Genomic DNA, 13,938 nt, shown 5'->3' on the forward strand with positions numbered 1-13,938 from the left:
CAGAATATCGGACTAGTCAGAAATTTCTAGGTCCGGAATTTCCTAGTTCATTTTCTTATAAGAATTTCCCTCGATATCAGGGGTCGGTTGCATAGTCTCAGCTTAGACTTAAAACCAGTCTTAAAACCAGTCTTAGGCCAACTTAGTTCTATAGCCAATCTAACAACCTAAGACCGGACTTAAGTCACAACGGTGCAACCAGCCCCTAATTCTATAAATACTCGTCAGACAAATGCAACGTGCCCAAAAGTCTAAAATCAGGTTTACAATGTACAAGTACAGTTTTAGTTTTTTTTCTTTTAACAAAATTCGCTGACTTTCTTCTGATTTGCAGGTAAGTGGCGCCACCTTGTTGTTTCTACTCACTTGTATTTGAGTGGAATTACGATACGCTCTTAGTCGTTCAATAATCCGAGCTTCAGTTCCTTTAAGTATAACGCACAGTTCACCGACTTGTTTCTTCAGTAACTCGTAATCGTCTAGCTTACCAATCGCGTACAGGTATCGTAGATCGGCGCTTACTCTACACTTCGTCATCGCGCCAACAACATCTACGAGAATAATAAACAAATTCATCTACTTTTCATTCAATTTCATACCAGTTATAGGATGTGATAAATTACCGGGATCCGGTGATGGAATCGTCAAATCGTCTAAATGTAACGAGCGTGCCGGGTGATTCGGATGATAATTCTCCTTGTTCAGTTGATCGATTGTTAAAGCGTCTTCACCGTTACCATCGGCTACAACGACAAAATATCAAATATTAACTACAGTTATCTCTATTTAAAACGAAGTAAGGTTGAGGTTCGATCATTTTCTTCGTTCAAGTGGATTTTCACTCGTCAGATTTCTCATGCCGGCGATATATGCATGGTCCAGGTGCTGGGCGTGGTTTTATAGACCGGTTTCAAACTTTAACCCAGAGGCTAACTCGGTAGGAAATGAATCGAGTTAGCCCCCGGGTTAAAGTTGATGTCCGTCTATAAAACTGGCTCCAAAGTTTTTAGTTTTTGGCATGCCTTTGAAATGACAAATCAAGATGCTTCATTGTACAGTAAAACGATAGCTCAACGTGAAAGCAGCTATAATGTTAAGTTTGACTGAATTGCTCGGATAAGGTTCTAGCAATGCCTGTAAGGGAAGATGATAGGTTTGACTAAGGCAGGCTTCTGTACCGTGGCGGTCTAGTGATGTAATCAGATTTGAATCCCCGCGAGGGAGAGTGAAAGGTAAACTAGGACAGGGGTTCGTAGTCTTACAAGGTCATCAGGTTCCAATCCCTGCTGAGGGAGGACGTGGATTTGTACTGCGGCACAGTCACGCGAGTTCACGTCAACAGAGTTGAGGCAAATGATAAGAGAATAACAACATGCGTACAAACATTCCATACACAAGCTTTACAAACAGCTAAGTAAAAAGTCTAGCATTTCATTTTCATAAACGCGACGAAAAATATCTTCCAACAAAAAATTCCAGTAGTTATCGCACCGGAAGAATTCTCGACATTAGAAACGAGCGCGATAAAAACTGAAGCGTTTGTGAGATAACATATAAATTACATGCGTAACGAACGAACGAATTGAAACATGACACGACATGCAAGCAATAAATACACTTGTGACGGCTAGAACTTGTACAGTAGGTAGTGGTTCCAACATGCAGATTATTCTAGCTTGAATTACCGAAATATCGCTGCTGTTGTTGCCGCGGGATACGAACGCTCAATTCTCGAGGTACGTCGACGTAATACGGCCACGCGTTTAATATAGATCGTGTGGTCGCCATCAACGATGTACGACACGCGAGGCAGCGGTCTGTCGATTGTTGCGTCTGTGTATACGAACGTTGCGTTATTTGATGGATATCTTTCCGGTCGCGCTGTTCGTCGAACCGTCGAATGCAGCTGCCGCATTTCCGTAAATCGCGGTCGAACGACGGCAACGTTTTGACTCGATTCTCCGCGGCAAATTCACCGCGATCGTTCGCGGATCCTTCCGACTGACGATGATCACCGCAATCGTTCAGCGATCGTTCCGACTGACGATGATCACCGCGATCGTTCAGCGATCGTTCCGACTGACGATGATCACCGCGATCGTTCAGCGATCGTTCCGACTGACGATGATCACCGCGATCGTTCAGCGATCGTTCCGACTGACAATGATCACCGCGATCGTTCAGCGATCGTTCCGACTGACGATGATCACCGCGATCGTTCAGCGATCGTTCCGACTGACGATGATCCGAGTCGAATCCGTTCGCCGTACAGATCACCGTATTGATCAACGTTTGCGTGTCGGTCGTCTCCGATGAGCGTACACTAGCGCCATCTGTATCAACGTCTGCCTCGTCGCCGACCATCGGCTCGTAACTACTGCTGCTGTAGTAATGAATCTGTTGCTGTAAAACGATATCTTTTGTGTCTCTGTTTTTGGCCATTTGTCGCTGCAGACTATCTTTGCTTGTGATTGAATCCACCGGTAGAGTCCGACGCTCGGACGGTGATCCGGATGATTCATCCACATCCAGGTCATCGTCGCAGGCGTCTGTGCTTCCGAAATTCATCGCCAAAACCACAAATTCATCACTAACCTGTTCAACAAGGTCATTAGACATTTTGCCACTTATTTCAGCACCACCGTCTCCTATTTCATGGACAAGGTCATTGTCAAGGTCAATTCTCGCTGCTGTCTTATTGTCAAGGTCATTATCAAGGTCACTTGAATCAGCTCCGTCTGCCGTCTTATTGTCATGGTTGCTTGAATCGAGTCCATTAGTTGTTTTATCATCAAGGTCGCTCGGTCTACCGAAGAATCGTTCGATCTCTCCCTCCTCTTTAACGGTACTCGATTCGCTACTCGCTGAATTAATAATGATATCAGGAATCGGCGTCTGCTCGCGAGATCGACACGATATTGTCGAAATGCCATCGTCTGATCGGTTTGATATCTGACTATCGGCGCACGATTCGTGCGCAGACGACTGGTAGAAATTATCTACGATTCCGCAGAACGGTGACACGAGTCTTTGAGAGCGGCGTCGAGTCTCATCGGAGTCGGGCAGCGATCGTTGGTCGCAGGTGGTGCTACTATCCGAATCGTAATTCAAACCATCACCTCTTTCACGACGTTGACTCGTAATACATTCCGACAGTTCGGCGAACAGACTTTTATTACCGCTGACGCTGTGTTTCGTGCTTTTAGTTTTATCGGCATCCTCCGTCTCTAAGCCGCGAATCCGCCCGATAGATTCTGATTCATGTGTCGCTGATTCCGATTCGCTGGTACGACACTCACTGGCGTCCTGAGACGACGATGACGCCGGTAAACTGGAACCGGTCACGCAGCGATGTTCGATCGACGCGACCGATGAAGAACGCTCCTGGCTGTCGTTATTTCGTCTACCGCGAATATCTTCTTCGTTGTCGTCTGCGCGGTGAATTTCATCACGCGACCTTGACCCGGGGGCTACCAGAACGGCGCCCCGATCTAACAATACGCTTCCTGAATGTGAAATTGACTCGATCCGATCTAAATGCTCGTCTATTATTTTGATTTGCTGGTCACCGAAATAATCGCCTTCCAACAAACCTCGACTTCTGTTCTCCTTTTGTCGTATAATATTTTCGACACCGCTTACAATTCCAGGTCGAACCTTGATCACATTATTCACCGAACCGTTCGACTGATATTTAATAACTTCATCAGTAATTCCACAGGATTGAGCAGAATTTCTAGTATTCTCATTCGATTCGTTCCCTTCTCGATTGCCCCGCCCATTTCCATCGATAATCGACGATTGACAGCTATCCGAATCGGAATATTCGATGAGCTTCGCTTTTTCGCGTTTGATCGTGTCCTGAACGTTCAATATTAATGTTTCAACCAGCGACGAGTAACGCTGGAAGTTTTTCTTGACGCCGATGCGGCCGATACGATGAGTGCACGGAGGCGACCGAGTCTTGGCGGCGCTGGATTCACAAGAACGACAGGTAACTGAGAATAGATTCAAAATGAACAATCAGTTCAGGATTTTGTCACTCGCGTGCAGGTGGCAACCAGCACTCACCCCGGTGATGCGACTACAGTTCAATCAGTTCTACCCACTCAAATTTAGTTCATTTCAATGCTACGGAATGAAATACTATCAGGGTGACCACTTTTATTTGACTTGATCTGCTAAGAGTCCAATCAATTAACGCAGTCAAAACATTGATGGAAACCGTTTGCCATCTCAACAAATAAGGTAAGTGGCCACCCTGATTATCAAACATACATGATTGTATATTCTGCTTAGCATTCAGTATAGTTTTCATTGAAAATTGATTCAAAAAAGTTCATTGATTTTTAGTGAAATGTGTAAGAAACTGTAGTTACTGTCAGCCGACCTGGTGGATAGTCGCTTGCCACAGCAGCGCTGCCATTACCTCATAGAACTGATAACAAGGCAGGTTTTGTTTGAAATGTTTTTTGCGCATTTGTTAATAAATACACCAGACCAGGCGACCTAATGTTGTTAATTGTAGTATTTTTCACAAAAAATTGGATATTTAAGTGAATATGACCTGAAGTCATTTCAGAGTATTTTGATAATTTTGGGAGAAGTTGAGCTTTTATAAAGAGGAGTAACTACTCTCAAATAGAATTCAAAGTTGGGTCTGATGCACCCAACCTTTAAATATATTCCTGAAAACTGATCCGGTGTTTTCATTTCAACCTTGTAACCAACCAGGTTTACACATTATGCCATTGCGGAAACTAGATATAAGGAGACTTCTGGAGGCCCACAATTTTTATTTCTCGGCTTTGCTCAATATCTGGAATCGCTATTTTTAAATGTGAATGCATTCATTTCAATCGAAACCTGCCTACCCTAATCAGTTCAACACTCTGGATGCTGCGTCAAAATCCTGATAACCATAAAACAACGATGTAAATTACAGAAACAGCAACCTTTGAAATACCCACACGGGACTAGTTTCAAAAAGCTACTGAAGCCCGAGCGCCGATTTCATTATTTTGGTGAATAATCAGAATTCTGCTTTTTGAAACACGACCCGACATAGAAAGAGCACGTTTAAAAGATCGAAGAACATTTTATCGTCGTAACAGTCCAATAGTGAAAGCTTATCCAGCGAGCATAAAACATGAAAGATCGATGGAAAGTCTTATTTACCTGCATGGGCTGAGTTGAATAGACCGCCATTAGCTACTGGATTATGACGGGTTGAACGATGGTGCAAAAAGTCTTGTTCATTTTCTTGTTTTTCAATGTTTCCTCGGTCCAAAACATCTATAACAAGCAAAGAGAACAGCCGTGAATATGTCTTTTTGAAATAATGAACAAAACTAGGACAGCAATCCTTCTCTACATGCCAGATACAGTCGAACAAGATTTTTTCATCTCAAATTAATTGAAACAAATTTAAAAGGTCTTAAAGATATTTCATATTCGCTAACCTTGGCTCAGACGAAGACTACCGGTGGCTCCCTCTTCTGCCGCTTTCTCTAATTTCTGTCGCAGCGCCAGATTGTTCTGAATGCTGCGTTCCAATTGCACGCGTAGATTTCCGATTTCGTTCAGCAAATCTGCCATTCCCGGCATATCTGCATTGTATAAGATAGATTTATAATAGGTTGAGCTATATACGAACATGAATCATTATTATTGTATCGTTATTGTCGTCTGACTTCATTGATTGAAACAATCTCTGTGAGATAATAACCAACCTTTAGGTTCCTTCTTCATCGCTTCATAAACGAGTAGTTCCTGTTTTAATGCTTGATTACATCCCTGACACGACTCTAACTGTTCCTGTACTAGATGCAACTCCTCTTTCAGCCTTAAACAAAACAATAGATCATCATCATTTCAGAAAATGCCCCTCCAGATACACACCTGGGCCAATAAAAGTTCATCGTTACTAAGGTATTTATCTGCCGATTATCTTTAACCAACTTTTGACCAACTGGGTCCAGTTCCACAGTTCTGAGTTAAGATTTGACCCTGGGTTAAAACATTGAAAATGAACTAACTTTAACTCAGAGTTAACTCTAACTCACAACTGTGGAACTGGGTCCTGGTGTCTGAATAAGAAAGACCCTCGCTAACATCTAACAAATCTAGGCATTCATAAAAAGAATCAAATCAGTAATTCTCCAACTAAAATAGTGATAAATAGTTTACTCTACCCGGTAACATTGGGACTATAAATATTTCACCAGAGTTCAGCACCATGGAAATAAATTTTTCCAAACAAGTTATAGAAAAGTCTGACCGATTAAGGAGGAGTCTACTGCACTGAAAATCAGGAATAGTAGGAAGCTCATCATGTTAAAAGTTTACTTACATGCGAATCTTGTTGAAATTCAAGCGATGTTTCTCTTCGACGTCTGCTAAGCGATCCATGAGCTCTTTGTTATCTTCATTTTTTGCTTTAATCATCTCGTCCTGTTGCCCGACGAGCTCGTTACACTCGGTTAACAGCATTTCCTTCCGTTCCAGATCGGATCTCATCTTATCCGCGACATCGGCTTTTTCTTCGTCGCAACACTTCAGTTGTTTTTTCAAACGTTCGATTTCATTTTCGAGACCGTCTTTCTGTAACAGCTGACCGCGCAGTATGTTCACCTCGCCCGCTAATTCACGACGATCAGCCGCTTCCGCGCGCAGCGTATCGTAACCGCACAGAAGCTGCGATTTTTGCGCGATTTCCGATTTCAAGCCGGAGACTTCGGCGATGAGTTTCTCGTTGGACCGTTTTTCGTCGGAGAGTTTTCGATTCTGCTCGTCGAGCTGTTCGACGAGGTCTCGCGTGTCTCTTTCCAATTCGTGAATCTTGTTAATATCCGCATCTACAAATAACAGAAATCAATTATTATTTCATTGTTAATCGTTTCCTTACTGAAAGCGTTAAAATGGACACTCACCGCGTTGCCGCGTACTGGCAAGTTGATCTTCCAGTTGTTTTTTCAAATGTTCGTTGGTATTTATCGTTTCTTCCAGTCTGAGTCTCAACGAACGAATACCGTTCAAATGTTCCTGCAACGTATCCACGTGCGTCGCCTCGTGATGCGTCGACGACGAACTGTAACCGACGTTCGTCACTTTAAACGATTCGTACAGCGCCACTTCGTCGCGTAGCGTATTGTTCAAATCTTCGGCGGCATGCAGCCGCGAACGCAACAATCCGATTTCTCTACGCTGAAATTCGAATTCGTCGTTCGGCGACGAGTGAACCGATTTGCTCGATCCGCCGGAGTATTTCGCGTTACGATCCTGACCAGACGATTTAACGATTCCGCGTTGATCGCGGTGCGAATAAACCGGAGTCGTCGGAATCTCCTTCCGTCCGTCTGCTGCGTACGAGGAACCGTCCGCGGATTGCGACGCATTATCCTGCGCGGATAATTTAAAACGGTCGGTTCCGCGATGATCGTGAGAATAAACCTCGGTCGAGATTCCCGTCCGTACGTCTGCTGAGTAACCGTTTGGCTTCTTTTCGGATATATATTTTTCGTTTCGTTCCGTGTTGCTAAACGGACGACGATTCGAATAGGAGTCGAATTCGCCGTTTTCGTAAAGATCGCCGCCCGATACATCGGTCAACGTTCTCCGCTGCTGCAAGTCCGGAGCGATGTATCCGAACGAATAATCGTCCGGATACCGAGACGAGATACCGCCGTGATCGACATCTAGTTTCGTCGGAACGCTCGACGATAACGTCGACTCGCTGTCCTCCGATAGATAGTCGACGACGCTTCTGTTTCTCATCGGGGAAAACCCGTTGCTATCGTCGTGACTACTACGCGTTGTTTTATGGCGTAGCTGCTCGCGTGAATCGTTCTGTAGTTCGAGCGTCGCGGGATCGAAGTCGTCGGAGTCGACTGAATGATAACTGTAATGATACGACGATGACTCTCCCTTGTGACGTCGGTTTTCTTTAGTCAGTTTCTCGGCCACGACGGAAGATGAACGCGATGAATTGGGATTAGTGTCGGCGAGCTCTTGACAACTCTGAAGAATAAGAACACATCACGTAGCAGTAATCATAATTGATCTGACCCTAAAACAGGGCGGCGACTTTTATTTGATGTGCCTTTTCCCCGACTATTCCTTGAAACGTAGGTTGTTGTCCCTGAACTGATCTGCTAAGGAACTGTTTTACTCACAATCTCAACAAATTTCCCTGACTTTTACCTTATTTCTAGCTTTTTTTCTACAAAATTCCCTGCATTTTTTAAAAGAGAAAAATCCCCGTTCAGTTTTTCCTTATTTCCAGGTAAGCAGCCACACTGTCAAATGATTTTACGAAAAATACCCTTGATAATAAGGATAATAATCCAGAATTGTTTGAATACGGGTATTATTTTACTATACATGAATATAGATGGTTGTGAAATGTGAAACACGAGCTTTAACAAGGTTGCTCATAAACTGGATTAATTTCATTGGTCCCAAATGATCTGAATCAAGGAGGGTCTAATGTATAACCACATCACTCAACCGATATCAAATATTTCATTTAAATTAGAGGCTATTTTATGGAAAAGTTACTGGTACAAAATGTATGTATTTTTCCATTTGAACCATAGTGCGAGCATGCAATCTGAACAGATCAACAGTGATAGCTAAATAACAGTTCAACAGTGATTCAGATCTAAGTTACAAAGTGCCACGTAAGAATCCACACTAAAGTGAGTGGGTTATAAAAATTTACTGAATCATGAATTAGACAAATATGGTGACATTGAAACTGTGTATCTTCCATATTGCTGGTAATCAAAAACTCTTACGAGGGAAGATGATGGGTCTACAAGTAGTTGTAGTCGGTTTAAGACTAAAGTCAGGCTTAAACTAGGGTTAGTAAAGGGTTAACGCTGTGAAACATGTATTTGAGTCTGGCCTCGATGGCACAGCCGGTAGGGCATTAAGCTAGCAAGTCTCCAACGTTGGGTTTTAGTTTCGCATCCCAATTTTCTCGAAAACCTGCTTAAATTTACTAAGTTCAACACCCTTGTGGATGGGTAAAAGGAAGATCGGTTATTGGGATGAACATTAACCAGCAAACAGTGAAGTTCAAACTGTTACTAGGAAGGATGCGACGCATGTTAGTGGTAAAACAGAAGGTGATGTTGGTCGCAGTGTTTAATCTAACAGTGACAAATTACCGCACCTTGCGTACTCGATAGCGATAACATTTGATCTCGGCCTCAGAATCGCTGCTATAATCTCGTTCAAGCTACAAAAACAGACATTATCATCACCGCACTGTAACACTGTATTAATCAAACAACAATCTTTAAAAGGTTTTATACAAGGCTGTAATAACATAGCGGAATAAACAAGGCCTTTTTATTATGGGTATCTTCTCAGTTTAGACTACTGGTATGCCTTTTTCTTTGCGGGTAGCTTCTAAATTAATAACACAGATTTGCCTTTTTGATTACAACAAACCGGCTGTATTACATGGCGATGATCTAGGAATGAGCACTTAGATCAGCAGTGTCGCCATCTATAGGGACAAGTTATATCTAGTGGGTACCAGATAATACATTTGTACTGCTCTGCAATAATACTACACGTATATAGACAGTGCCATCTAGCGGGTAACAGACTGCTTTCACGATGACATAAAGACAATGTTGCCATCTGTATGGTGAAGGCAAGTTTGTAAATACGGGACAGTATCGCCATTTGATGGTTTAGTTCAATTATAGCAGACAATCCATTTGTTTCACTAAGCAAACGCAAGTGAAATCCTAGAAAAGTACGAACGATTCCATTTATTTCATGAACCTTACCGCGACATCATTATGATTGGTGTACGCAGTTCTCGGTAACGATCTCGAGCGTTCTGGATGATGCTGCTGATTTCTTGGATTCGAGAGGTAGGTGGCGCCACCGTCGTCTTCCTCCGATTCATCGACGGGAAGTCTTTCCGATGGATTCAACATTTTCACGCGCCGTTTCAACTTATCGATCAGTTTATTCTTGACGTCGACTTTTTTACACAACCTAAACGCGAACAAAATCCGGATAAAGGTTTGATCAATCGGTTTGATAGAATGATTCGATATGGTAGAGCAATGAATTCAAATTCAGATCAAATTTGACAAATTTGACACCCGCGTCCGGTTCCACGGTTGTGAGTTATTGTTAACTCCGAGTTAGGATCAGTTCATTTTCGATGAGTTAACTCAGAGTTAAATTTTAACTCATAACTGTGGAACTGCAGAATTCTTTTTCAATGATGAAGAAGAATGAAGTTTATTTAGACACAAAAGATCAGTACAAAGGTCAAGAGAATACAAAAAATATGCAAATATAAACCACTATTAATGTACAGTAATGTGTCAAGGATTTATCCCAAGCCAAACAAGGCTGTACTCAGAGAGGTACTCAATGATTTAGCCCTCAAAAATAAATTGCAAACCCGTTAGGTCTTGCTTCTGACTTGTTCTCACTGTAAAAAGTAATAAATATGTGTTTACTACTGACCTGGATAGTTCATCTCTAGTACGATCGGCGTCGTTCTGATTTTGTTGCAATAAAGCTTTCAGAGTTTTCGTTTGATCGATTCGACGATTTAATTCTACGTGGAAACGATTAATAGCTTCGTCCAGTCGAACATTCTCCTCGGTCAATGACTGTAGCTTATCTTCTTTTTCGGTTATGCTGCCTTTCAGAGCACTGCGTAAATACAAAGACATTAGCAAATATTAGTCAAAGACTTGAGAAATTTTAGTTTCCAATAGAAAATTGAGAAGTTTTAGATTCCAATAGAAAATTGAGAAGTTTTGATTTCTGATAGAAAATTGAGAAGTTTGAAACAGAAAATTATCTATCAAGAATTCACAACCTTCCGGAGTCTCTCTAGAGACCATTTTCAGGTATTGATACTGACTATCTCCAAAAATAGTCAGAAATCGACAAATTTTTCAAAATAATCACTGATTTTTTTAAACAATTAAATTATATTTTGAACAACAAAATCGTATCATTCAAGAATTTAAAAAAAAGTGCAAAATTCCTTGAAATGGAAATTTATTAGTTCAAGGACTTTCAAGGACCCGTGTGAATCCCGAAGACTAATTTTAAAAACTTAAGCCATGACTCTACAACCAATCAGCTTTTAATCAGATGTCGGGTAAAAAAAAATGAGAAATGTATTACGCAATTTACTTTGTAAACGAAAACCACCCCCAAATATATCATTGCCATCGAAATTCAAATATATTTTCTATTTAGACTTGATTCTCTGTTCAAACATTTGAGTATTTGATTTAATTGGGTCGACTGATTATGTTACTCTTAGTTTCATAGATTTTCTAAACCGTCCCCAAACAATATCTAGTATAATTCTAATAATGCTCCAGTAAATACTAAGTTGCCCAAACCAAGCAGAGCATTAGTTGTAGTCACTGATCATTTTAACCATTGAAGCCTCAGACACACCGGGCAGGGCAGGGCAGGGCAGGGCAGTTCAGTCGGGCGAGTCAATCACCGGCCATACATTTGTCACACCAATATATTTTTGTTGTGTTGTTATGAATCATTATAAATGTACCAAAAGAAATAGTATTCAATTAGGATGTAACAAGATCTCCGACAGGTACACTGCAGGTACAGCTACTCGGATGAGACAATGCACCAGTACATGGTCGTTTCTAATCAATGCAATTTGAAAGTTAGTTGCATGCTGGTATATATAAATAGCCCTCTGCCGTGCTTCAGAGTGTGGGCTAATGGAATTGTAGTATATCACTTCAAATCATTTCCTATGTTGATGAAAGCACTCGCGTGTCATACCAATTTATAGCTATGAACCGGCACATGTTCAATACATTAACTCAAAAAACGTGTATCGCCTTCTTTCACTCTGTAACGAACTTACCAGGAAACTGTGGCATTTCTTCAATCATTTACTCGTCATTTTGTAAAATTTGAAGTACTCGATACAAGGATTACGAACGTAATGATCAAGCTTGCCAATTGATGTTGACAATGTACATATATATATAACAAGTTTCATACAAATCATGGACAACTTTAAAAATTTCGAATTTTCAGAAAAATCATCAATTAATTTCTGTCCTAATGCAAATTGAATGGAAATTGGAAAAAATGTAGCGTCTCTACATATTACTGATATCTAATCAGTGAGGACTTGCCTGCAAGGTGTGCACTTTTATCATCGGCTATTATTGCGCTAAAACAATCTACCTAAGACTGCAATGACTTCGAAAGTGAATATCAGGGCTGCCAACCTCTGAAAAGTGCTATCAGTAACAAATGGAATTCTTTTCAGTAACATTTCATTGCAATATGAAAGAAAATGTTGAAATAAATCAGTAATCAACAGTAAGACCCTCAGTAACATCTTTTATATTTTTGTATGGATCAACCAAATCAAATCAGTATTTCTCGTTGAAAAATAGTAACAAATACTGAAAACCAGGAATAGTTGGTAGCTCTGGAATCAGTAAAATCATGGACTTTTAGAGTCCTTGGTCAAATAAATATCTAAACGCAGCCTTTGCAAACTCATTACGGGACTATCGCGAATAGTCTTAAAGGTTGTTTACGGAGTAACCATGACGATAATGAGTCGCGGGACTGCTGGAGTCTTGAAATTGAGTCAATAATGCAGTATTACACCAGCAAACGTAAAATCAACTTTCCGTGTAAGCACCCCATCAATCAACCATATTTAATCAGCTCACTAGCTGCAACTACTACCTATCATTGTAATTCACCGATGGATATATAGATATGCTCTACTTGTCGATCGGATTCATTTCATTCAAAACCGCCAACAATTTTGTGCAAACTACTAACAAAAGATTGCTTGAATTTTGCACTTTTGAATCTGAATTCGGAATAAATGCGAAAGCGAAAAAAGAAGAAGCGATTATCGCGATGAATAGAGATCAATTAGATATAACAATCAGTGTCTCTGAAGTATATAGAGAAGTGTCAGCATAATGAGATAATTTACAGTTATAATAAGTGAAAAAGCATCAGGTTTACTTCCATGCAATATGCACGCTATGACTGGAAAGGAACTTATTCAAAAACATGATGAAATCAATATATAGATAGAGCTTTTATTTCCAATTAGAAACTGATATCATTTATTCCGCTGATCCACTGACAATATATATCTGTTCTTTGATTTCTGACATCCTGCTTCATTCCCGGCAGGTGTGGTGGGTTTGACATTAGACACCAAATCATATCAAAATCAATCTATCAATCAAACTAATACCCCTTCACTAACTGAAGTCAGTCTGATTACTCCAAGCACTAATATAGCAGAATTTCAATGAAAAACAAAAACTCATATAAACAGTTAATTCAACAGCTGTTGAATACAAAGAATGCCAATCATTATCAAAAATTAAATCTTTTCTTGAGTCAAATTTATGAGAAAAATTATGGTTGTTGGATTCAATAAATCAGCTAATTTAATTCAGATCATTGTAACCATTTGACAAATGATTACTCCAACACTCATGAATAACTGTTTTGTAAATACAATCCAGATTAAACTGACCACGTCTACTACTGAACCAATAGAATTATAGTGAGCAGACCTCAAGATAAACTCCACCAAAGTTTTCATACAATTCAAAACTTTCCATTGAATTTGATTAGCATTGTCGTCAATTCATTGATGGAATAATAAATATATCAACAATCCTACCTGATAGCTATCTCGTGTCAGGCACGTGTGCGTCAACCGAAGCAAATAACCGTTCAAAGGATATCCGTTCACGCGAGGCCAGGAACAACTGTAAACCATACGTTCTGGTGCCCTCAATCGATACATCTCCCCTCCTCCCCCTCTCTCCCCTCCTCCCCCTCTAACAACCCTTCTCCACTCAACAATCTTTTTTTCTAATGGTAAAAATATTGATTGTGAATACTTGA

At 40.8% G+C, this 13,938-nt stretch overlaps 1 protein-coding gene across 5 annotated transcripts in view; it reads right to left on the reverse strand.

Annotated features, from left to right (window-relative positions):
- LOC141909113 (uncharacterized) overlaps positions 1 to 13,938 on the reverse strand; it is a 39,185-nt gene that overhangs the window by 3,720 nt on the left and 21,527 nt on the right. For 4 of the 5 annotated variants that reach the window (XM_074799483.1, XM_074799484.1, XM_074799485.1 and 1 more), the window contains 10 exons: positions 10,504 to 10,695; positions 9,807 to 10,020; positions 6,933 to 8,019; positions 6,353 to 6,857; positions 5,733 to 5,845; positions 5,463 to 5,609; positions 5,179 to 5,295; positions 1,686 to 3,998; positions 624 to 743; positions 367 to 551 (listed from right to left, as the gene is read on the reverse strand). In XM_074799483.1, the coding sequence (XP_074655584.1) occupies positions 367 to 551; positions 624 to 743; positions 1,686 to 3,998; positions 5,179 to 5,295; positions 5,463 to 5,609; positions 5,733 to 5,845; positions 6,353 to 6,857; positions 6,933 to 8,019; positions 9,807 to 10,020; positions 10,504 to 10,695 (4,993 nt within the window). The remainder of the gene's footprint in view (positions 1 to 366; positions 552 to 623; positions 744 to 1,685; positions 3,999 to 5,178; positions 5,296 to 5,462; positions 5,610 to 5,732; positions 5,846 to 6,352; positions 6,858 to 6,932; positions 8,020 to 9,806; positions 10,021 to 10,503; positions 10,696 to 13,938) is intronic. The other variant, XM_074799487.1, reaches the window with a different exon arrangement.

Source organism: Tubulanus polymorphus, chromosome 7 (assembly GCF_964204645.1).
Source record: "Tubulanus polymorphus chromosome 7, tnTubPoly1.2, whole genome shotgun sequence".
Taxonomy (NCBI): domain Eukaryota; kingdom Metazoa; phylum Nemertea; class Palaeonemertea; order Tubulaniformes; family Tubulanidae; genus Tubulanus; species Tubulanus polymorphus.